General features: G+C 39.4%; 1 protein-coding gene and 1 pseudogene across 1 annotated transcript in view; one reads left to right on the forward strand and one right to left on the reverse strand.

Moving 5' to 3' along the window:
- LOC146468850 (CUB domain-containing protein 2-like) overlaps positions 1-24,909 on the forward strand; it is a 92,291-nt gene that overhangs the window by 30,035 nt on the left and 37,347 nt on the right. Inside the window, exons 4-5 of the mRNA XM_085123896.1 lie at positions 10,284-10,355; positions 22,765-22,921. Coding sequence (XP_084980022.1) covers positions 10,284-10,355; positions 22,765-22,921 — 229 coding nt within the window. The remainder of the gene's footprint in view (positions 1-10,283; positions 10,356-22,764; positions 22,922-24,909) is intronic.
- On the reverse strand, positions 11,940-14,435 carry LOC146468851 (uncharacterized; annotated as a pseudogene).

Below are 24,909 nucleotides of genomic sequence, written 5' to 3' on the forward strand. Positions count from 1 at the left end.
GACTTTGAACGAATTAATAGGGTATGTAGTTTCGACGGATTGTCGTGAAATTTGGCCAGAAGATTCGAGGGATAATGAAAAACAAAAAGCTGTCAGGGAATTTTGATTTTCAAAATATTTTTTCCGTGGCGACTGTTTACGCAACACGCTTCAAATATTTTTTGCTACTCAAACTTCAGACGTGGATATCTAAATAACCAATCAGAATTTCGAAAAAGCCTGACACCTTTTTGTTGATTGATGCCTTGTGAATAACACTGTGCAGCAATTTCGTTTTTCCCGCGGCGTTCGATAACCAATTAATTCAATAGAACGATCATCGGTCGATTCGAGGTTCTACCGGCTCCTGGCACTAAAAAAAGAAAAATATCGCTAAATTATATTTTTTATAGGAAACTACATTTATAAAGCTTTATAATGGTATATAGTTTGTTAGAGGTTTATTAAAACTTGCGCGCGTACGAATTTTTTTCCAAAGGACACCCGCGAACCCAGGAAGTATCCTTAAACGAGGCTTCCGAATGACTTGTGTTACTAAAAACACATGTAATGTGTAATTTGTCTTTACCCCAAAGTTCCCGATTGTCATAAACTATGTATTCCAGCCCCAACTGATACTAACAACATGCCAAGCTCACCTAATTAAAGTGCACCTAACCACCGAAATTTTTTCTACAAAAATCCTCATATTTTGGCGAATATCTGCGAATCATCTAGTGTCGTATATTGTGCTTCCCAGAGATGTGAAGACTTACACGTCGAAGAGAGAAAGGCTCGAGAGCGCGCCGAGAGATTAGCAGCTAAGGGTTTTTAGTTTAGAGCTAGCCATTGGGGCGGAGAAGGAAGTAGAAGGTCTAAGAAGAATTTGCCCAAAAAATAAGAGAGCTTCAGAGGCGGTCCCGAAAAGATGAACAGGCATAACAGATCGCCAAGGAAAACGTCAAAGAAAACAAGTTAGCTCTGGAGACAGAGATCAGTGAGGAGCTCGGCCTAGAAGCAGAATTAGATGACAAGAAGACTCGGAAAACACCATCAGGTACCGACCACAGCCAGAGGGTCCACTATGCAAGGCATCAGCGCCCAGTATTTTTCAAGCACGTATCGACAAAGCAACTGCGGCTTTCGAACACAAGCTACTGTAGCTCAGACAGTACTTATCGTGCGAAGGGTTAAGGGTGATTGCGAATTTGGATCATTCAACGTTTGTTTTTGAAGCTGCTAAGAGCAGATTAGAAAGTATGGAGGAAGAAGACGACAAATCACATTCTACTTGGAAGCTAATCCGTGCCGGTAACACCAAAGATATAGATAAGTTCGCTGTTATCCTAGACATGGCAGTTATTAACCTTGAAGAGGCTGGCCGACATTAGGAGTTTGGAAATGGATTGCTCTATGATAAGCTACAGAGGAAAGTGATAGAGTAAATGCTGGCACAGTACCATCGAATGATTTTTGAACACAAGAAACATCAGCTCGTTGAAAGACTACGAGAATGGGTTATACAAGAAGCAGAATTCTAGATAGTACCAGCTGAGACGCTTCGAGGGATATTGGGCAATTCCAGTACTCCGAAGAGAAATCTGGCCTAGTAAGAGCCGCCGCACATGCAGAGTCAGTGGAAATAACCACCCCATTTAGTGCGAGAGTTTTAAGTTATAACCGTTGAAAAGAGGTGACAGAAAGGGCGCAACGACGTTTTTGCTATAGATCGCTATGAGAGACCCACCACGGAATATAGTTCCCACAGTCCCGGCTAGAGCCGAATATGTTGCATTGAGGAAAGTAACACTAGTACTAGTGTATTCAAAGATATCACAAGTAGAGTGGTCGTTAAAACGCTGCTAGACGACGCTAGTAGTAAGACATACACCAACGTCAAGGAGCGAATCGTCTGAGGAGTGCGGACGCACATTTTGTTGCTCCAACAAAATGTCGAGCTGAAAAACTATCTAAGCTCTCGAAGCTCCAGAAGAGAATGAATGAAGAAAACAAAACTGTATCTAATAACTCAAAAAGAGAAAGAAGACGAAAACGACAGAGAGAAGCAAGCTCCCAAACTGGTGAAGAAAATGGCTACGACTCAGATCAAAATGGCGACCTAAACGAATCCTTCCAACCAAGTCAATGGCAAGAAAAAATAACGCAAAAGATAAACAAACTCCTGGATATTCTTTCTTTATTCGAAGATCTCAAGGAACAACTGAAGACGATAAAGGTGGAGAATGACCGGCTGCGAAAATTGCTGAAAAAAACCGACGACGAGATGAAGAATTTGAAGGCGACGCAAGAAAACTTCGCAACCGACTTGCATAACATTAAAGATCAGCTAACGAAAGCAACTCTTGACCTTGAAACCCAAAAGAAACGTAATATTAGGCTTGAAGTTGACAGTCTAGGAGGAGCAATATTAAATTCTTCAATGTGCCAGAGTCTGAAACCGACGGTAGTCCCAAGGAAACAGAAAAGGTGCTGAAACGTCTCCTTCGAAACGAGCTAAAAAATGTCTAAGGATACAGTCAAGCAACTGGAACTCGAACAGGTGCACCGCATTCCGACACGACGAAGAGCTGATCAGATAGATGCATCCTCTAGTAAACTTTGACCTATTATTGCTAAGTTGTCTTTCTTTAAAGATAAGGAACGCATTTTTCAGCATGTCAAGAACATCGATCCAAACCTCAAGATTGGCGTCGCGGACGATTTTCCAAAGGAAATAGCAGACATGAGGAAAGAGCTGTTTCCCGTGTTAAAGAAAGCTAAACGACAAAACAAACGCGCGTCATTCAATGTTGACAAACTCATCATCGACGGACACATTTATCGTGGCCCTGAAACCAAGGAACTTCCTTTTTACGCGAACATAATGGCCACACAAGTCAGCGCTTTGCTGTTTTCAGTTTGGTTAGCCTGCAATCTGAGAACGGGCTTCGGGAGTTTTTCCCGCACGGTAAGCCCTTGTATTTCGAGGAAGCCGTAGGTTTTTAGAGTACTATTTCCGACTTCCTTGCTCATCCTTTACTTAGTAAAGTAGTATGGTTCCAGTAACATTTGAAAGCCAGTATTTGCTATTCCTGCTTTCCTAAAATAACTAAACTGGTACCTATTTATTTATTAGTATTTTGTGTAATTTGTGTAATTCTTCGTTGTTCTGTTTTCACTCAGTCAAAAGGTACAAGCGTTTGGAAACTATGCTCAAAAATTTGCATTAAAACTAATTCCCAGAGCAAATATTTTTCTCTTTAAAAAACGCAATAACAATTAATTCTAGTCATGGCAACGCCACTTAGATTATCCTTTATATCAATCAACGTGAGAGGTTTAAACCAGGCGCGCAAGAGGAGACAGGTCTTTCGTTGGGCCCATAATAGCAGGGCTGATATTGTATTTTTGCAAGAAACGTACTCCTCGAAAGGCGTAGAAGAAATATGGAGATCAGAATGGGGTGGTATAATTCATAACAGCCATGGATCTAGTCATACCAAGGGTGTGATGATTTTATTTAATCCTAAACTCGACTTTCAATTAGAAAGTACTGTCACTGACAAACACGGGAGGTACTTGATGCTCGAAGTCACTATTCATGATTCCACTTTCTTGTTTTGCAATGTTTATGCTCCGAACGACAACGCATCGCAAAATTCTTTTTTTTTTTTCCAATCTTAATAACACGCTTGCACAATACGCAAACATGCAAATTATTTTAGAAGGTAATTTAAACTGCCCGTTAACACCGCTAGACAAAGCAGGAGGCACTTCTATAGAAAGAAAACGGTCAGTGATTACAAGCCCCAGTTTTTCCGATCACTCGGCAGTTAGTTTCGTACTTCAGTCTAAGGAATACGCTAAACGCGGCCCTGGCTGCTGGAAAATTAATAATTCGCTACTAAAAGACGACAATTTTACAGCCGAACTTGCAGCTAAGATTCCTGAATATAAAGCAAAGCACAATTACCTTACAGACAAGGGTCTCTACTGGGATATGCTAAAAATGGAAGTGAGAGGTTTTTGTGTTTAGTATTCGAAAAGAAAAAGTAAAATCCGAAGAGGCAAACAAAGAGAATTACAAAAACAAATAGATCATCTGATGAACGTGCTTAAAACAAACAGAGCAAAAGAAAATATCACACAACTATATCACCTCCGAGCTGAATTAAATAAGATCACGGAATATAAAACAAAGGGCGCCATTGTAAGGAGCAGGATTCGCTGGCATGAAGAAGGTGAAAAAAACACCAAGTACTTTTTAAACCTAGAAAAAAGGCAGCATTCTAAAACACATATAACCAAGTTGAAATACGATGGCAGGGAAATTAACGACTCAGACGAGATCTTGAGATCACAGAGACTGTTCTACAAGAACCTTTACACTGCTAGTTCGTGTGACGCAACATATAATGATCTATTTTTTGAGGATGCAAATTTGCCGAAACTAGACAAACCTGAACAAGACAAACTCGAAGATCCCCTTCGCAATGAGGAATGCTATAATGTGCTGAAAGAATGCGCTAAAGGAAAGTGCCTAGGGAACGACGGACTTTCTGTAGAATTTTATTTGTATTTTTGGCCTCTGCTGGGAGAAGAGTTGACACGAAGTTTTAATTACGCACTCGATCGGGGACAAATGAACATAACTCAAAAGCAAGGGATCATTAAGGTAATACCGAAAAAGAAAAAAGACAAATCTTATCTTGAAAATTGGAGACCTCTCACTTTACTTAATGTAGATTACAAGATCGCAACCAAAACTATAGCCCACAGAATTGCTAAGGTTCTCCCTAAACTAATCAATGAAGATCAAACTGGTTATGTAAAAGGTCGCTATTTCGGTCAAAATATCAGACTTATACAAGACATTATGGAAGTAACTGAATTAGAAAACATACATGGCATCGCATTATTCATCGACTTTAAAAAAGCGTTTGATACACTCGATTAAAACTTCCTGTTTTTAAAGACGCTAGAACTGTTTAATTTCGGTCCTCAAATTCAACGATGTATTAAAACTTTTTACAACAATTGTTCTAGTTGCGTCATGAATAACGAATACGCTTCCGAGTTTTTTAAAATTCAGAGAGGCGTACGGCAAGGATGCCCGCTTTCCGGTGCTCTTTTTGCACTATGTGCAGAAATATTAGGAAATGCAATCAGACAAGATAAGACCATTAGCGGAATGAAGATTTTTAACAAAGAATTTAAAGTTTCACAATACGCTGATGATACTACCGCTTTTGTTGCTGACCTCGAGTCGGCTGAAAATCTGTTCAAGTTACTGGATGCCTTCCAGAAGTGTTCTGGTCTCGAAATCAACAAAAGCAAAACTCAAGGAATGTGGTTAGGTGCCAGTCGGAATAAAAAGACAAAGTATTTCGACATTACATGGCCCTCTGAATCGGTCTACGCACTTGGAATTCATTTTTCGTAAAATAGAGAAATTTCTCATCAAAAAAAATTTGAACAAAAGCTTACTTCCATGAAAACTCTGCTTAATATATGGTACGCTAGGAACCTCACATTATACGGTCGAATAACCATTCTGAAAACTCTTGTACTATCCAAACTTATTTATAACACTTCTATGCTATCGTTACCATCGTTTTTCATCACTACGGTCAATCAAGCATTCAAATCTTTTATCTGGGGCAAAACAGTGAAAATTAAGCATTCGACTATGATAGGTCCAAAAGAGAAAGGGAAATAAACATGCCTGACTTTAAAATCGTTAACAATGCGCTCAAAGTCACCTGGATAAAACGATTACATGGCAGTAATCCGGCTACCAGCTGCAGCTACATTCCTCTGGCATATCTAAAAAACGTTGGTGGCCGATTTCTTTCTGAATGCAATTTTGATCTGAAGTTCCTAAAAGCCCATATACCTCTTGATTTTTATAAAGAAGCCTTGGAAGCTTGGCAAAAACTAGTTTGCTCTACTCCTGAATCCAAAAAGCAAATACTAGATGAAATTATCTGGAATAATAGGTTTATTAAAATTAATGGATCCTCAGTATATTACAAGCAGTGACAAAAAAAACTAAAATCAGCGATATTTTCAAAGGCGACTCTTTCTTAACCTTTAATGACTTTGTATCCACATTTTAGTTAAATACTAACTTTCTGAAGTATTATGGCCTTTGCCACGCGATCCCTTAAGACTGGATTAATTTATTAAAAGGTAAAAGCAGTCCTATAACGAGTTCCATAAAAAACAACAAAATTTCTCCAGACAAAATTTCTTGCAAAAACCAAATGTTTGTGCAAAAGAAATTCGAAAGACCTACAGCAGAGAGGAGGATGAAACAGGCTAACTTCGACAAAGAATCGATACGACTCACTTACAGCATTCTCTTCAAAGTTACTAAAGACATTAGACTTGCTATCTTTCAGTTTAAGATCATTCATCATATTTTACCAACTAATGCCACTCTTTTCAGGGATTCGCTTGTTCAAAAAGAGCAATGCCACCTTTGTAACGAGAAACAAACATTGAAACACCTTTTCGTAACTTGCCCTTTTGTGCAGACTTTTTGGACTCAATTTTCCCTCTGGTGGAAGGGAAAAGCCCTAAATTCAATCACCTTATCAGAACAAGAAATAATATACGGATTCACTAGAGATCTGTCTTGTCGTCTTGGCTTGAACCTCTGTTTAATTATTGCATGCCAAATACTACATCTATACTGCGTCACGAAGAGGAGAAGAGTATATCTGAGAAGCCTATTGTGCTATATTAAAGAGTCACCTTGAAATTGAAAAACACAAATCTAAGTTCCAAATAAGTCTTTGAGCCTTTTAATTTTGGTTCATTTTTTTGCCATATTGCTTTGCAAGGCTGCCATGTGCCAGCAAGTAATGTGTAATTGTGTAATTTGTTGCTTAAGTTTGTAGTTTTAAAAGCATCAAAAGTATTGTAAACATCGTTAGTACCGTATTGTAAGTATGTAAGTATTGTAAATAATTAGTATCGTATGGCAAGTAACGATATAATTGTTAGTACCGGTGTTAGCTGTATTGTAAGTTGTGTAGCTAGTTTGTTGTGTAGGTAACTATAGTTAAGTATGCTTCTTTTTTGTTTTGTAATGTAGTATCATATAGTAATATAATTAATAAAATGTACTGTTCTGAAGTACTCAATAAGGCAAACATGTCCAATATAAAAAAAAAAATAAAAAAAATAAAAAAAAAAAGACAAACACCAACAGTGATGTAGTAGCTGAATTAGGAATTCAAGGGGAGAACTGTAGAGTAACCGTTTACGTTCTAAATGGTCGGACAGTTAAGTAAATTAAGAGTTGCATCCCTTACAGCCACAGGTATTCTTCGTTTAGAGCTGATAGGCGCAATTCTAGGATTGAGACTAAGTGTATCGATATCCAAGGCATTGAAGATTGCAACTCGTGAAATCACGTTTTGGTCGGATGGCATGAACGTGTTATTGTAGATATGTCGCCTATCATGTTACTGAAAAAGAACTGAGTAACTAAGCTGATCATGAAGCATTATCATGGAAAAAGGGAATCACACCTCGGGAACTAACCAAATGTTGGTAATGTTGTCCTTTCATTTTTGGCTAATGCAGAGGCGAGAAGGAAATCCGAGATTGTGAAGCTTAGTGCTATGAATACCGTAACAGAAAAGCCAAACCGTCGCAACAAATCACGTCGCCATTTCCAAGAATTAGGCTTAAGACTCCACTTCTTGCAGTTCGCTCGTACGCCTGTAGATTATAAGGGGCCTTTAATAACAGTCCAGGACAGAGGACAACGAATATCTAAGGTATAACTTTGTCAGTTTGCATGTGTAACCACCAGAGCTTTTCATTTAGAAATGGCAATTGCACTGGACAACGATTCCTTCCTTAACCCCTTTTAGAGGATAGCGAATCGCAGAGGATTGCAGAAAGAAATAAATTCAGATAATGGGACTTATTCGTGGGTTGCAGAAAAGTTAGGCAAAGACAAAATTAGAGTAACCACCATGGCATGTCAATCCCCTGAAAACTTTGGCAGTGCACACGGGTCTATGATCAAAGCGGCCAAACGAGCTTTATATGGGATTTTTAGGAAACGCTACTGTAACGAACGAATAGCTGATAACAGCTTTCACTGGTGCAGAAGCCCTGATAATCTCGCGACCTTTAACTAATCAATAAGCGAGTCCTGAAGACAATGTTCCGTTAGCACTAACACGATTTTTTACATGGTAAAGACGGTGGACAGTCTGCGTCTGAATCTCTAGTCAACGGAATTCAGTCCTAAAAGGCGTCGGAGACCCGTTCTTTTTTAACAAGGTGTGCAATACAACGTTAAAGAAAACTTCACTTCAAGACTTACGCTAGTTTTGTTACAATAAGCTTACTTACAATATTACGTTACAGTACTGAAATAAATGTTAGCAGTAATATTACTTATAAGTATAAATTTGCTAGCGTTGTATCACGAATGCCATTCTCTGAATGGCTACGCTACGCCCCTTCTATTCTTTGTTAGATAGTGAGTAGCGGTTAACAACAAAATGGCGGCCACTCCATCGCGTTTTCGAAGTGTCTGCGATGAGGATATAAATAATTTACTTGTTTAGTTTTGCGCGACTAGTAGATTTATAATGAAACAATTCGATTTCTATCGCGTGATAGCTGATTTGGGCTGCGCCTTCATCAGCTATCACGCGATAGAAATCTCGAGCTTACAATGTTATTGTTATAGTATTACTTAAACAGAAGAAAGATCCTCGCAGTTATTTAAGTAACCTATGCAGTTGCAAAAAAAAAAAAAAGCCTGAAAGAATTCATGCTTGAACAGGATTTGAACCCATGACCACTGCGATGCCGGTGCAGTGCTCTACCAACTGAGCTATCAAGCCGACTGGGAGCTGGTCAAATTGAGAGTTCGTGATATACCCGTGAAACGTGAATAAATTAATATGAATATTTGAAACATGGATATTTATTTTCGCAACTGCTTAGATTGCGTAAAAAACTGCGAGGATTTTTCTTCTATTTAATCTTTCACCCGCAGTTCAAATATAAGTTTATTACATTCAAATGAATATATTTTGTACAGGAATGTAGGTTAGATTTCCGCTGCTCCGGCGGGTCACAAATTAAAATGTTTGGACTCTCAGAAAGTTGCCGTTGATCCACAATAATATTCAGGCGGTTTTCTGACAGGTATCATAGATAAGTTTGAAAGTACACCACGTTGACAAACTTATTTACAAGATGTCTCTATATATTGTCTTTCTAAATTGATTCTTAACAGCTACTTTGACTCCGTGGATAAGCCCACCAATTACAAACAGACCAGCGGCCCCGACACCGAGTCCAGCAACAGGTAAGATTTGACTTGTAGTTTTTGAAGTATATATTACTAGATTTAGGTTTTCAAAATATAACGTTACACTTGTCGACGACTTTCCCATAGAAACTGTGCGACGATGAGTAATTAAATATTTAAGGAAGCTAACCATTACAGTACAGTTAAAAAATGTGCCCGCATTTCGGTGAAAAGCAGGTTCACCTGGGTCTTAATTAATGTAATTTAAAACACACCTCTTAACGAGAAAGATTATAATGCCTCCTTGGACAAACCAACAGACAACACAAAGACCACCTTGCACTATCTTTTTACTACTACATTGACGGTTGGACGCGTGACCTTATCATTGTTAAGCCAAGGTCACGCGTTCAACTGTCTCCTCGGGGATAAGCGTAGGCTCCTTTCGCGAACAGGGTCTGGTAAAAGAGCTTAACCTCACAAATGTTTGAAAAACTTCCATACATTCGCAGAAAGTGTTCGTTCTCCTTTCAAAATAATTGGAACTACTGGAAATATTAAAAAGAATGCACTGGTTATTGAGAGTCCTTCGATGAGTTTTAGATACATTTATAGGAAATAATTATCCAACCTTTGACTGATCGCCCCGATTGTTCCTGATACTGAGGATTATAAAACATTTATACCTGTCAACAACTGCAACATTCAAATTGCGCGACCATCTGCAATGAAATATTAGGCAATGTTCTGACAGGCAACATGGATCAGTTTGGAAGTTCCCTTTTTCCTGACCCCAGAACCAGAGTTTTATTCGCCCATCATTGTTAACACAGTACTGTTACATTAGGTAGATATTTAGGTGCAGGAGAACTCAGCAATCTCTACTAAGCGTTTCAGGGAAGATCCTCTATAAAAGTGTCGTTACTGTTACTTTACCTTGAAGTGCACCGCATTGACAAACTGGCTTACAAGTTGTCTCTATTTATTTCCTCTTTCAATTGATTCTTAATAGCCACATTGACTCCGTCGACAAACCTACCGACCACAAACAGACCAGCGTCCTCGACACCGAGTCAAGCACCACGTAAGATATGACTTGTATGTTTGAAGTATATATTACTACAATTATGTTTTTTTTATCTCACGTTACACTTGTGACAACTGTCGCATACAAATTGCTCGACGATAAGGAATTGAAAATTAGGGAGCTTATTATTACCGGTCAGTTTAAAAATGCATTAACTCTGTTAAAAAGGGGTTCACCTAGGTCTCCATTGATGCAGTTTATAAATACAACTCGCCCTTGGACAAACCCACCCACAACACAAAGACCACCATTCACTAACTTCTTACTACTACATTAACTAGTAGGCGATGCATTTCTTTTTCTTCTCTAAGTATACATTGTTAATAAAATTTTTGAAATATTTAATCTCCCAATGCCTTCATGTCTACAGACCAAAGAGTTTTAATCGGCGTAATGTATTTAGTGGATATTTTTGTAAACTTGGTGGAGAAGTAATAGTCCATGAGCCTAGGCCCGAAAAAATAATTTTCGTTGCACCCCCCACGGGACATAGTGACTTTAGTATCAAATTAAAGCTTACAGCCTGTATTTTTCGAATCTGCTTGTTGCCAATTATGTAACCTGTGCTTTAGCGAGATATGTGATCATTTCCATGGGGGGGGGGGGGATGGGTTGGGGGATTTTGCTCCCTGTGAATTCCACACAGCATAAAATGATTCATAATGCTGCTGAAACACAACCAATGTGATTCAAATTTTCTGTGTATACGTTTTATACCATTCCCAACAATTTGCAAGCATTTTCATGTTTCCATGGAAACGGTTGCTATGGAGATCATTTTAGAAATGTAGGTTTTTACTTTTTTGGCCAATTCAGAATAAAAAAAATCGATTAATTAGCAGATATCTATAAATTTCCCTCAAAACATTTCCATTATGTTCAGAATAAACTATCTCGAATTAGGAACTTTCATTATTATCCTTATTTCATGATTTAAAGGAGCAAGGTACTAATAGTTAAGATGTATGGGGAACTAAGGATATTTTTTTTTTGCTGAAACTGAAAATTTATATCCAATCAACCACGGATCAATATCTTACCAAATATGCAGCAGTTATGCACCACACTTAGAATATCAAATTGGACACTCCAGAATTAGCTGTCTTGTTGTCATGGTAACGGTTGTTAGGGAAACTTAGGAATGTCCAAATACCTTACGAATTTCCTTTACGTAGGATCTAAAGGAGAACTACTCAGAACATTAAACAACCACTTCCAACTTGCTAAAGATCTCATATTACAGTGAACAGTTCAACATGTAACATCTGGCTTTCGTCATAAAACAATCTTCCTTAGCATCCAGGAACTTGCGAATGCCATTATACATACAATGCTTGTGAACTTAAATTCGTTAAACACTAAATTGCCTTAATTGCCCTAAGCTACAATAACAGGCACAGCAGCGTGTTGAAGAAAACTAGGGCTGAACCACATGACTTTCAAAAAAGATAAACGAATTAGTCAACATGGTTTTGTTGAGCAATGACTTACGTAATCTTTATTTGACTATAACCTAGCTTGCTCGAGGGCTGCAAGGTTTTAATTTCATAAAGCATCTTGATTTTTCTTTTAATTTTTATCTTAATACTCATGCACATCTTCCTCGTTGTCCTCATCTTCATCTCTGTCTTCATCTTCCTGTTCCAAAGAACAGTTTGTACAGTCCTCATTGCAGGTACAAGCCTCTGTGCAAGGAAGGCCATTCTTTACACAGGAGCAGCGTCTTGAAGCACACGGTCTATTGCAGCTGCAGCATACAAGCTGCATTACACCCTCAGGGGCAGGGGCCAAATGGGACCAGACCACTTCCAGTTGTCCGTCTTTTAGTTGCCATCCTTGACCATTTGGATTTTGATGTTTAATGGACCTTTTTAAGGAATTCTTCCACAGATAGGCTTGATAGTTAGCACGCTTTATATGGTGTTTAAGAGCTGCTTTTGTTGGGGGAAGCTGATGAGACTGCATATTCTTACTTTTGTAGAACATCTTATATCTGATCTCATTTATCCCTTCTTCGCCACTGCCATTGTACAATGCACACACGAAATGCTCTACGTTTGCAATCACTTCATTTCCTGGTGGCACTGTTTCGCCGATACCCCCAAGTTTGTTTCTCATGTCTTGTTTTTCCATCACCATCTTCAAGGCTTTGTTCTTTCCTTTCCCAACGAAGGTACTAACCGTATCACATCCGGTTAGAGCATGTGGACCTGGTAGCAGCTGGCATATTTCTGGACTAAGTTGTTGACATAAGCTTGGCACACTGATGAGGCGAGATCTGCATCGTGTTCCACTGATCAATGTTATGGATGCTGAAATATTTGCCTGGTGGTAACACGCTAGAACTTCAGCATCAGTATCTGACGATCTGATGGCAACTGATGTGTGCCCACAGGACGAGGCAAGATACGCATGCAAAAACATCCGTGTGTCGGCTTCTTCTTGGTTGCTGCAGAGCTGCGAGGCTATACCGGGCACAATCTTTCTATCAACAACTTCAATCTTCGTACAGTTGTTCTCATGAGTGAGGTAGAGGGTACGAGCTCCAATCTTCTCTGCATACTTCCTAGTTGACCACTCACTTACGAGAAAGTGCATTAGCCTGGTTTTGTTAGTCCCATTTGACATAAACTTCTTCCACTGACGAGGGCAGGGCTGCTCGCGACTGCTTATGGCAAAAAGGACTTGCCTCTCTCTACCTCGTTTACTTCTTTCAGTGTTCTTTATTGACAAATCGGGATACTGATCAGCGACAAAGTCCACCCTTGTTGCTGTTCCTGTAAGCACCAAGATTTCTGTTAGAAGCATCTCTGCCAGGTCTGCAAAGCGATCAGGCACCCTTGTAATCATTTGCAACATTGCCATTGCATCTATGATGACAGCTGTTGTGTTAGGTGGTATGCTTGTCAAGCACTGTACTCCATCTTCTAGGAGTTTAGAGAGAGCTGCCTTATTAGTTTTAGCCAGCGAGCCATCTGTCGAAGCCAGAGACCATGGGAAGAGACCAAGTTCATGTTTCAGTAGCTCTCGAAGATCCATTTGTCGACTCTGACCAATAACCAGTAAGCGGGCAAACAAGTTCCTGTCTGCTCTGAGAATTAAATTCCTACCTCCAGCTCTCACCGATGCCTTCTTCTGTACATCACGAAACGTGCCTAATTTTAGCTTTGACAGTGTCTCATAGAAGCCAACATTGTTGGTTTAAAGACGATCTGTAACAAAAGAGACCAGCGCTTTACTCCCTTTCTCCTTTGCACCCAAAAGATCACACTTCAGGCTTTCTTCAGCAACATACCCAGAACCAAGGCTGGTGAGCTCATCAGACGGTTGGAATGGGTCGCACCAGTTTCGCACAACTTCCATCACTTTCCTAACATCTGCCTCATCTCTTTGCATGCGAGTGCAGCCAGTTTCCTTATGTACTTTATCCTGATCTCCGTCCATGGACACCATCACTCTACACTTGTCTGCAAGCGCTGCACGGGAGTGTGCTGTCAACATCCATCTTTGGACTGCACCTTTCCGTAGACTGAATCCTATTATACCACCCTTCGTCTTTGTACTTCTATTGAGGGTCTGCTCAATCGTTTGGTCAACTGGTAGCTGAGAGAAACCATAGGATGTGGACCTCTGAACACCAAAATTGCCATCTGCCAGTAGCTGATGTGCCTCAGGGTGAGTATCTTGCAAGGACACCATGGTAACAAGGTAGACCGGTAAGTATCGGGCATAGTTGGTGTGGTCATAGGCAAAAAACCACGGCAACATCTCTTTGACAGAATCTAGGTGGAGTTTCCAGTTGCCTTCCCGGGTAGCACGAATGAAATTCATCAGCGTTGCCACCATTTCTAGATACGTGTTCCAGAACACTTTCATTGGACCATTGCTATCTTCTGAGTACTCGCCATAAAGACGGAAGAGCTCCAGGAACTCTGGATTCGACAGTAGCTTATCGAACTTCTCTGCATCAAATGCTCTGCGGATCTCCCTCAGGGAATCTACCAGCATCGCATAGTTGATTGGTTTGTCATGCTTCTGGAGCCACGTGCAAAACTCCTGGCACTGCAACCGATGCATTGCTTCAAAGACGATCTAAATTAAAGCAAATTTTTTTATTCACTCCCTAAATCATACAAATTTCTTATTGGCAGAAACGTTGGGGCAGGGATGCACAAGGTCATCAGACCTTCTCACACCTTGTACTCCTGGTTTCCCTCCTGTCCATTGTGGTTCCCACCATTATGTGTTTGTTCCATTGTAAACTAACAATGTTGCGATTATCGTTCCAAATCTTCCCGGTTCCCGCAACCTTGGAAATCACTCTGCTTGTCCTCTCTTCTCTCACATCCCTTATATTTTCCACACCCTTAAGAATAAAGCTATTTCCTTACCTTATGTGTACGCACAGCTCGGTTGTAATGTCTGCCTTCTAGTACACCAGCTACAGAACCGGAGCCGACAATACCACTTTCAACGAGTATATCAGCAAGACCAGCATCCCCAAACCGTTTGCCAATAGCTGTTAGGAAGGCACAGATTGTGTGGAAGGAGCCCAGTTACACTACCAAACGCCTAAACTGCTCCTGGTTTTGCCAAATAACTTCAAGTGCTTTTGCATAAATTGCTTGATCAAGGACGACGATAACGTCATGCTGGATTAGCTGGTCGGCCATTTGCAGAGACCTTCGAAGCAGATGATACACTGTCGGAAGCTCAGTGGGGCTGGCTTCAATGACTGGACAGTATCCAACACAGCATTCACGTGGGGCATCACTCTCGTGCAGTTTTTTGTTGAAGCTAGTCCAGGCAGGTACTACTTGTGGAATATCTTTGGCTAATGGCAAAAGGGTGTCTTCAAATGGTTGTCTACAAAGCATCCAGCCGAAGTCTATGGCTCGTGCATACTGGCTATCCTGCGGGGTTGTCTGCGTTAGAATGTTGATGTCAATGTCCCGTGGACTGGGGCCCTGTCGACGCCCAGAATGGAAGGGAAGAACATCAGTAGAAACGCCATTGACAGAACGACGTTTGTTACGAGGCTAGTTGTTTATCATTGCTGGAGGTAACGCGCAGGTAAGTGGTTTCTTTGAATAATTATTCCATTGGTACAATGAGTTGTTCCTCTTCCTAAAAAGAAAACATTCTATATATAGCACTGTTTAGTTCCAAACGTTAAACTTTGTTATGTATAATACTGACCTGATAATGTTTCCTCTTGTAGATCGTTGTTGTCCCAACAGAACACCCCTGGTACACCTGAACTGCAAACACTTGGTAGTAAGACACCCTCTCTTTGTCTCTTCAACTCCCTTTCAGCAAGAGCTGTTTCAAGTTCTTCTATCTGAGTATACGATAGGCCATGTCCGAATCGGTTAAGTATAGTCACAGTCTCAGCGCTGCCAGTTAGACTCTTGACTGTTAGTGGAAGCGCTACATGTTTAGGGGTCTTGATCCGACCTCGGCTGACACAATGTATAACATCTTGAGACAGGGAGAGGACTAGGCGATGAACATCTAGAGAAACGTCTGAAATTCTTTTCTCGCTGTAGTCTTCCTTCGAAGAAATCATCCATGCAAACATGTTATACAGGAGATTGAGCACAATAGAGCTGCCATCGTCTAAGTCTTGCGGTGATGGTGGCCATGGCAATGATGGTTTCATTTCTAGCAGAAAACTACGCAGCAGTTTTGAAGCATGGTAAATTTGGTACGACGCTGTGTCTTGCACTTCTAGTGAATCACCAGGAGCGTCACTCAGACTTTCATTTTTGGCACTAGAAACCAGATTTGTTGGTATGGTTTCCACAATGTCTCCCTTTTGGACACCTGAGTAGTATACCAATTCCGGTTGGTCTTGAGTAATGGGTTGCTTAAATGACAACTTGTTTCCAAAGTGTCTCTGTAGTCGGACTTTCAGTTTTGAGGATCTGTAGCTTCTCCCCTCTACGCCTCTCTCATTTAGGTTATTTACGAACCGTTCTTGAAGTTGTGACATCGTAATGACCTTAGCACTGGAAATGATTTCATTTTGGACATAAGCACTGAGGCATTCAAATGCTCCCTGGTAACTGGTAGTTGCGGAATCTTCATTTTGGCAATTTTGATCCTCAAGTTTGCACAGAGTCTCCTGACGCACATACTCCTTGTAGCAGGATCGATGATATTTAACTTCTAAGGCAATTGTGTCTTGGCCTTTAATTTGTAGAAGTACCCGCTCGTCATTCCGTATCTGGGCTGCCTTCAAAAGAGAAGCACTACCGTACTCACTGATGTTCTGGGTGAGCGGCTCTCTCGTTCTCGCTGACGCTCTGTTCTTTTTTAACTTATCCTTTTGGCAAATGATACACTTTTCTACATTGAATGACTGTACCTGGGATCTGCAAAAGCGCTTTGGCGGTGGTTCAGTACAAGAGAATGCACTCTCTTCCTTACTTGAAACAGACTGAGTGGGATTTTGTGTATTTCCAGTAACTTTTGACCTTCCCAATTTATTGGTGTGGGTGTACTCTTGCTAGCATTTCCTGTGATACCCTCCTTTCGGACCATTCGTCCAGCGACCTTCCATCAACAGCCATATGGCATCCTTACGCATATTGCAGCTCTCCTCAAAGGTACGCCAACTCTTTTCCGTAAATGGAGTCAATTTTCCTTGGACATTGGTTTTGATATGACAAAGGCATTTATTCCATTGAGGCTGTGTATTGCGGGAACTGGATGAACATTTCCTTTTAAGACGATTCATTTCAGTCATATCCTGATTATTTCTCTAGTAAATATTTAAATCCAGGTTCAGAAACCTGTTGAAAAATGATAACAATTCTGAAGCATTTTATTAACTAAAACTTTCTCTGGCATTGCTATTCTTTTTATTTTACTATCGATCTATGGTTCGTACTTACAGATAGTCTAAAGATGAAATTGGGTTTTAAAACCACGATTCAGTAAGATATTTACTTTAAATATAGACTAAACCGAATATAGATTAACTTTGACGTTCATATTTCGCCTTAAAAAGTGAAAATTTAAGTATTTTCCTTACCTTGACAATCCAAGATGGCCGCCCATCACATTGCATCTCAAGGTTGCAAAGTATCATGGGTAAATTTCGGAATGGAAATAGAACTCATGGGGAAGGATTAGGTTAAAAGAATTTTGTGTATTTTCTAATGAAATACAGTCAAAAAAGTATTGTGATAAAACGTATGAAAATAGATCAACTTTTCAATGCGTTCTTGTTTTAAAAAGGCTTATTAATTAGGAATTAAATACAGTAACTAGAAATGGGAAGGTAGTATAGTCACAATTTGCAAAACTGAAATGAGATAACTCGTTGGAAAATGTTCTTAGCCGTTTATTTTTTGTTGTTGTTGATACAATTTGCCATAACAGACTTGAGAACTCAATAATTCAAATGTTCACGAGCACTGCATGTATAAGGGGATACATTCAAAAGAGATACTGATGACATTCACAAGTTCCTTGTTGCTAAGAAAGATTGTAAGTTTTATAACGAGACAATATTACATTTAAAACTGTTCAATGACATAATTATTGGATCTTTAGCAAGTTGGAAGTGGCTGTTTAATATTCTGAGTAGGTTTCCTTTAAAAAACTTGCCTTAAAAGCACCTTCATAAGGTATTTGGACATTCTTAAGTTTCCCTAGCAACCGTTACCATGACAACAGGACAGCTAATTCTGGAGTGTCCAATTTGATATTCTAAGTGTGGTGCATAACTGCTGCATATTTGGTGAGATATTGATCCGTGGTTGATTGGATATAAATTTTCACAGTTTCAGCAAAAAAGAAATTATCCTTAGTTCCCCATACATCTTAACTATTAGTACCCTGCTCCTTTAAATCATGAAGTAAGGATAATAATGAAAGTTCCTAATTCAATATAGTTTATTCTGAACATAATGGAAATGTTTTGAGGAAAATTTATAGATATCTGCTAATTAATCGATTTTTTTTATTCTGAATTGGCCACAAAAGGAAAAACCTACATTTCTATAATGATCTCCATAGCAACCGTCTCCATGGAAACATGAAAATGCTTGCAAATTGTTGGGAATGGTATAAAACGTATACACAGAAAATTTGAATCTAATTGGTTGTGTTTCAGCAGCATTATAAATCATTTTATGCTGTGTGGAATTCACAGGGAGCAAAATCCCCCAACCCACCCCCCCCCCCCCATGGAAATGATCACATATCTCGCTAAAGCACAGGTTACATAATTGGCAACAAGCAGATTCGAAAAATACAGGCTGTAAGCTTTAATTTGATACTAAAGTCACTATGTCCCGTGGGGGGTGCAACAAAAATCAATTTCTAGCCACTTTTCAGAACTTGGCTCATGGACTTTCTTAAAGCTGGTTTCTTATTGTATCTGGTTGCGGTAATCATTTGTCACTTTCTAAAAATTGATTCTGCTAGCCAAGTAAATGCATTTTTTTAAAACTTTGATAACATCTTATGTGAATGGAGGATATTAATTTAAAGGACCTACTCAGCCTCCGCCATTTTCGATGCCATCGAAATTATTGATATTGCATGGTGAAGCAAAACTTATTGCCTTACTGTAATTTGTGTTTGTGAAAGTATGTTTCATTATCTTTAGTAGTTTTACGATGATTTCGTTCATTTCGACATGCTCCGAATTAAATATAATAGCCAAACTCTCGCATATAAACAGAAACAAAGGTGTGGCTGACTGGGGCCCTTTAAAGAGTGTTACTTAAATACTTCAAAGTCAGATTGTTCTGGCAATATTATTAAACGAGGCTTCCGAATGACTTGCTGAAGTAAAACACATGGAAGTAACGTGTAATATTTCTTTACTTGCAAGTTTCCACTAACAAAAAGTCTACTTCATGCAGCCCCCATTGATACTAACAATATGCTAAGCTCACGCAGTTAATGTGCATTTAAACCCCTCCTCCCCCACTTTTTTCTCCCACAAAAATTCACATGTTTTGTAGATCTCTCTGCGGAAGTATGTTTTTTTTTACTCGGCAAAATCTTTGCCATTTTGTGCCATATAGAAATAAGGGAAATCGCCTTAAATCATTACCATTTTCTTACACGACCGAGTTTTAAGGAGAATGGGTCTAGTGGCTTCTGACATCACTTTGAGAACCCGGCAACATTATGCACAGTCCACCTGTTTCGTTTAGAAAATTAGATTAACCGTATGTAGATGAGAGGGGGGATTCTCTCCACGGCGATTTTGAACCATAATAAGGTTTTTTTTTAATATATATATTTGCGTTCACGCCATGAAACTTCGGGGCGTTTTCAGAAATTTAACTACAAAACGTTTATGTAGTCTTTTAGTGTTCATTGACTTTAATGTTGCAATGGAAACCAAATTTTGACGGGCAGTTCTTTTTCAGAAAATGAGAAATTCCTTTTTAAAATGAAAAAAAAAAACCTTTCTTAATACAACTTTGTTTTTTTTTTTTAGCTAAAATTAGTGTTCCTTTAATTGCTTTGATTAGTTTTCACTCAATTTTGGTGCTTTCCTGAAGTTTTGGGGAAATCCCGAAATCCAAGAGGGCGGATCCAAGATGGCCACCATTTGGTAATAATGACGCTGTCTCCACGCTCTTTTTTTGCGAGAGAAAGTTAGCCTCCGAAGAAAAAATGTTTGGAAATAACAAAACTGTGCAAATTCTGCTCCTCATTAGTAATAATTATAGTCTCTTAACAAACGTTAAGAAAAATACTCTTTTGTGTTTGGTAGAATTATTCAGAGGTTTGAAACTTGAGTGGGTTTACAAACACGAGAGCCGTGCGGTGTGGCCAAGAAACCAATTCCTTAAAAATGTTACTTTTTTTCGAATATTGGTAGTAGCGAAAGCGATTAAATTGTCTATGTAAAGCTTTTTTTTAGTTCTAAAATTTACCACAAGTGATCATGAACGGGTGATATAGACAAACGTGAGGCTTCTTTAAATTTACTTTTCAAGCCAGGCTGCTCGAACTTAAACTTGCTATCCGTCGCTCTCTTTCACGCTGAACTTTGCTTAATCGTTTCCACTTTTTTGTTTTCTTTGTTCTCTCTCTTTCTCCTCTTTCCACGTTTGTCAACATATCCAACGAACACATATAAATAGACTTTGTATTCGTGTTCATTAGCATTTCAGTTGTAAATGCAGCTCGCCATAAAACTTCCCGCGAAACAAACACGGGCACATTATAGCAAGGTGGTATTGCGTACGGACGGTCAGACGAACGGAAGTGACGTCATTACCCAATTTTTTGACATTCATGGTTTCCCAAATTTTCTAAGCTATGGGGTTCCGGTATGACAGTTAGTTTGGGAGAAAAAAGAAACTAGGAGCTAGGAGCACTTTAAGTTTAAGTAGAAGGAAATCAGAACCTCATTTGCTGATTCGTAGTCCCTCGTGTGAAAAATAAATGAACTGTGCTAAAACAGGTGTTTCTCTGTAAAATATTGTATTTCTGATACATAATTAAATTAGAAGAACAAAAAGCGTATGACTACGCTTGGATTTTAATTTTGCATTGCCACCGCACCAAAGCTAAACACTAATTGATTTATAAGCGTTGTGCTGGTTTTTGCAGAGTTTAATACATTAAAATGGGAATTGTAGTGACTATTTTTAATTTACTGAAAAGAAGAGCACTCAGCTTTTCTTTTTTCTCAAACCTTAATAAAATAATTATTTAAAAATAATTGTGTTTCTAATCCAACAGGATGTGATGTGCGAGTAATTTATTTTATTTATTTATTTAATTCAATATTTATTCAGGGGCATACAATTTAGCAGAGCTAGTTTAAATGGAGCCCTGACACAGTACAAGACAAAACATTGAAACATAAAAAGAACTAGGCAAATAATTAAGTTATACATGCTGCATGTACGGCAGGGGGTATTGCTTAAGATGGCACTTAAGTTTAGTTTTAAACTCACTGAACGCCTCTACCTGTCTAATGGTTTTCGGGTTGGTGTTGTAAGTTCGAGCGCCGTTTATTCTGAGGCTCCCCTGATACTTAGCAGTTTTTTCGAAGGGAGGGCGCAACAAATCACGGCTTCTGGTTTTATAGCCCTGGGCCCAGTTGTTCAAAGGCCGGATAACTTTATCCAGTGGATAAGTCACTATCCGACAGTTTCAATCTGTGCAAAGATTACAGTATTTCGTCGTGTACAAGCGAATATGCACCCTCTAACCACAGTCTAGTTTAGAAGTGTACGAAAACCTTGGACAACGTTTAACGTGAAGTATATTTCAGACCCCGAATAGTGCCTTATCCAGCGGATAAAGTTATCCGGCCTTTGAACAACTGGGGCCTGGCAAAGATGCGCGTGCCTAAACTCTGAAAGTGAGTACAAAGGCACTATTCCATGAAGACATTTATGGACTAAAAAGCATTTGAGATAATTTCTACGCGCTTGTAGGTTGGGCCAACCAAGTGTTGATTTTAACTCCTCAGTCCCGACTGATCGACCTTCAATAATGCATGCAGCACGTCTATTTAGCTTATCTAGGTAATCTTTGCTCCCAGCCCCACAACTGTCCCAGACAGGCAAACAGTAATCAAATAATGGCAAAACTATAGTATTGTAGAGCATTAGGCGAGTTGGCTTGGGGAAAACCTTACGCGCTCGACGCAGAACACCTAATCTTGACGAGATCTTGTTACCAGTATATTCTATGTGGTCCTTCCAGGATAGAGTGTTGTCTAGGAGGACCCCAAGGTATTTGAACTTATTAACCCTTTCTAAACGCGTGTTACTGATTTCTATAACTAGATCGTCAGCCTCTGCGGTCCTCTGATGGGTGCCAACAAGCATAATCTTCGTTTTCTCAAGATTAAGTATTAAAAAATTAGCATGAAGCCAGCTTAGGACATCAATTGGGCCACCAGTTAACCTAGCTTGAATTTCACTGACAGACTTGCTTGCAAAATAGATAAGTGTATCGTCAGCATAAAGCTTAACACTACAACCTTGAACCACCAAGGGTAGGTCATTTATGTAGATAATAAAGAGTAAAGGACCGAGTACACTACCCTGGGGGACCCCAAAAGGCATAGGCGGGGGTTCAGACAAGAGCCCATTTACACAAACACTTTGAGTGCGTGTAGTTAAATAGGACCTAAACCATTGGACAGTGGAGCGATTCATTCCTAGTAAAGCTAACTTATCTAGCATGATGTTATGATCTAAGGTGTCAAAGGCCTTACATAGGTCTAAAAATATAAGGCCGGTTAATAGTCCTTTGTAAATGTTTTCAAGTTGAGTGTTTGTCACGTGTGTGAGGCATGTGGATGTTGAATGAAATAGTATTTTTTTTTTATTTTACTCAGTTTTTCTCCTCCCTTCAACCTTAATATAATGCTTATTTAAAAATAAATGTCTACGCAATTCAACAGGATGTGGCGTAGTTGTCAACAACGTACTGAAAAGTCCCGGATATCCAAGTAACTATCCAAACAACATGGACTGTGTTTATCGAGTATATATTCCACTTGGCCTAGCTGTAAAGATTTACTTTTCTAAATTTCGCCTGGAGAGCCATTCATCTTGCAGGTAATATTCTATCGAATGAGTGTTTAGAGTATACATTGCTTAATCTCCATTGCATGATAATGGGTGGTACTGATTGTTCTCTTGTTTTGTCTACATTTGCTGTCATTGATAAATTGTATACACTACTGAAAAAGAAGTTTGTGAGACAACCCAAAGAACAAAGTTATCTGTTAGTCTCATTACACTAAAATGAGCTTTTTTTATCTAAAGACTCATTCACCTGTTGTTTGTTTGTTTCTGTAGTTTTAATCTGCAGATAAGAATCAAATTTATAACTACAATGCAGGTCAAAAGTAGTTGGGACACCTGTCCAATAATCATGTATTCCAAGTAAAGTTGGCTTTTTGGGGTCACAATTGGAGCGTACCACCCCCCTCCCCCCCAAACAATGTTGGAAGATGCAGATAAACAGTATTTTTGTTGAAATCTGTGTTGTAGTGTCAAATCTCAACATTGCTTGGGGGGGAGGGGGTGGGGGGAGATTATTTCAGTAGTATCTCGCTAAGTGTCCCAACACTTTTGACCTGCATTGTCTGAAAACGACTAGTTGGGAAAAAGTGCTGTTAACGTGGTCAAGGGATACCAAGTTACACAAATTTAGAAAGTAGGTATGTTTTCTTTAGTTTGAAGAAACTATTTCTTTCATTATATGAGTTATTGCGCATTTTCAACTCAGTACTCAGTAAAAGCACAAGAAAAGAAAGCTATTAATTAGCTCTTTACATAAAACATTCAATTTACTGAGTAATGTTGTAAACTCTATTCAGACACGTTCCTTTGGAGCGCATTATACAACAATTGTTTTTATATACTCAACAAGAGTAGCCGGCCATAGTTTATTTTTAAACACTGTTCTTCATTGATGCGAAATGAATGCAAACGTTACTGAGTATTGTCGCGAGCATCATGTCGCCGTCAGTCAGCAATGTAAACATTGCTAGAATTCTCTAGAATGAATCGTGCAAAACAATGTCCACAGGGCGCGATTTCTCGCTGTTCACTCTGTGAAATGGGCTTCCAGAACCGGAAAAAAGACCATCTAATGTCCATCATGTTTGTGTTTGTCTGATCTATTGCACCGGCTCTAATGAAAACAATCGGGGCATCCGATGTAGCATCGGTAGTGGCATGACCCTCCATGCTTACCACCCAGTGAGAGATTTCAATGTTAAAGCTATTCCATGCCTCTATTATCGCTTCGCCAAACGTCTCTCTACGGAACTTTTCAGTGTCTGCGCGACTGTACGTTATAATGTAAACAACTCTCTGGCTTTCTGAAGCCTCCATTTTCTCATTGAGGACAACACTCTAAAGAGCTTTCAGAGCCGCGCGCTCACAGTATAACACGATTTCTATGTAAACAACAGACCTTGTGGGCAGCGGATGGCATATCCGATTTAATAAACAAAACACCACGTTTTGAACTCTTTGAAAGTGAAATAAAGCTCATCGTTTCTTAAGCGTTACAACAGTGTGAACATGCAAGTTGTTATTTTTTACCCCGACTCACTGATCTGCATGGTATTCATTTGTCTATCTTTTTCCTGATATACACCTGTTGCGCCTTTCCCGTATCCATACTCTAATATGACAATACGAAAAGTGCGGCAATTGAAATTCCTTGTATATTGTTCACAAATATGTTCTTCTTGCTTACCAAACAAGAGTTCTCATAAGAAGCCCCGCTTTTCATCGACCAATAGGCCACAAACCTGATCTCTTTCAAATACTCACTTTCAGACAATGCAGGTCAAAAGTAGTTGGGACACCTGTCCAATAATCATGTATTCCAAGTAAAGTTGGCTTTTTGGGGTCACAATTGGAGCGTACCACCCCCTCCCCCCCCAAACAATGTTGGAAGATGCAGATAAACAGTATTTTTGTTGAAATCTGTGTTGTAGTGTCAAATCTCAACATTGCTTAGGGGGGAGGGGGTGGGGGGAGATTATTTCAGTAGTATCTCGCTAAGTGTCCCAACACTTTTGACC

Source organism: Pavona decussata, unplaced genomic scaffold (assembly GCF_977016875.1).
Source record: "Pavona decussata unplaced genomic scaffold, jaPavDecu1.1 SCAFFOLD_128, whole genome shotgun sequence".
In the NCBI taxonomy this organism is placed as follows: Eukaryota; Metazoa; Cnidaria; class Anthozoa; order Scleractinia; family Agariciidae; genus Pavona; species Pavona decussata.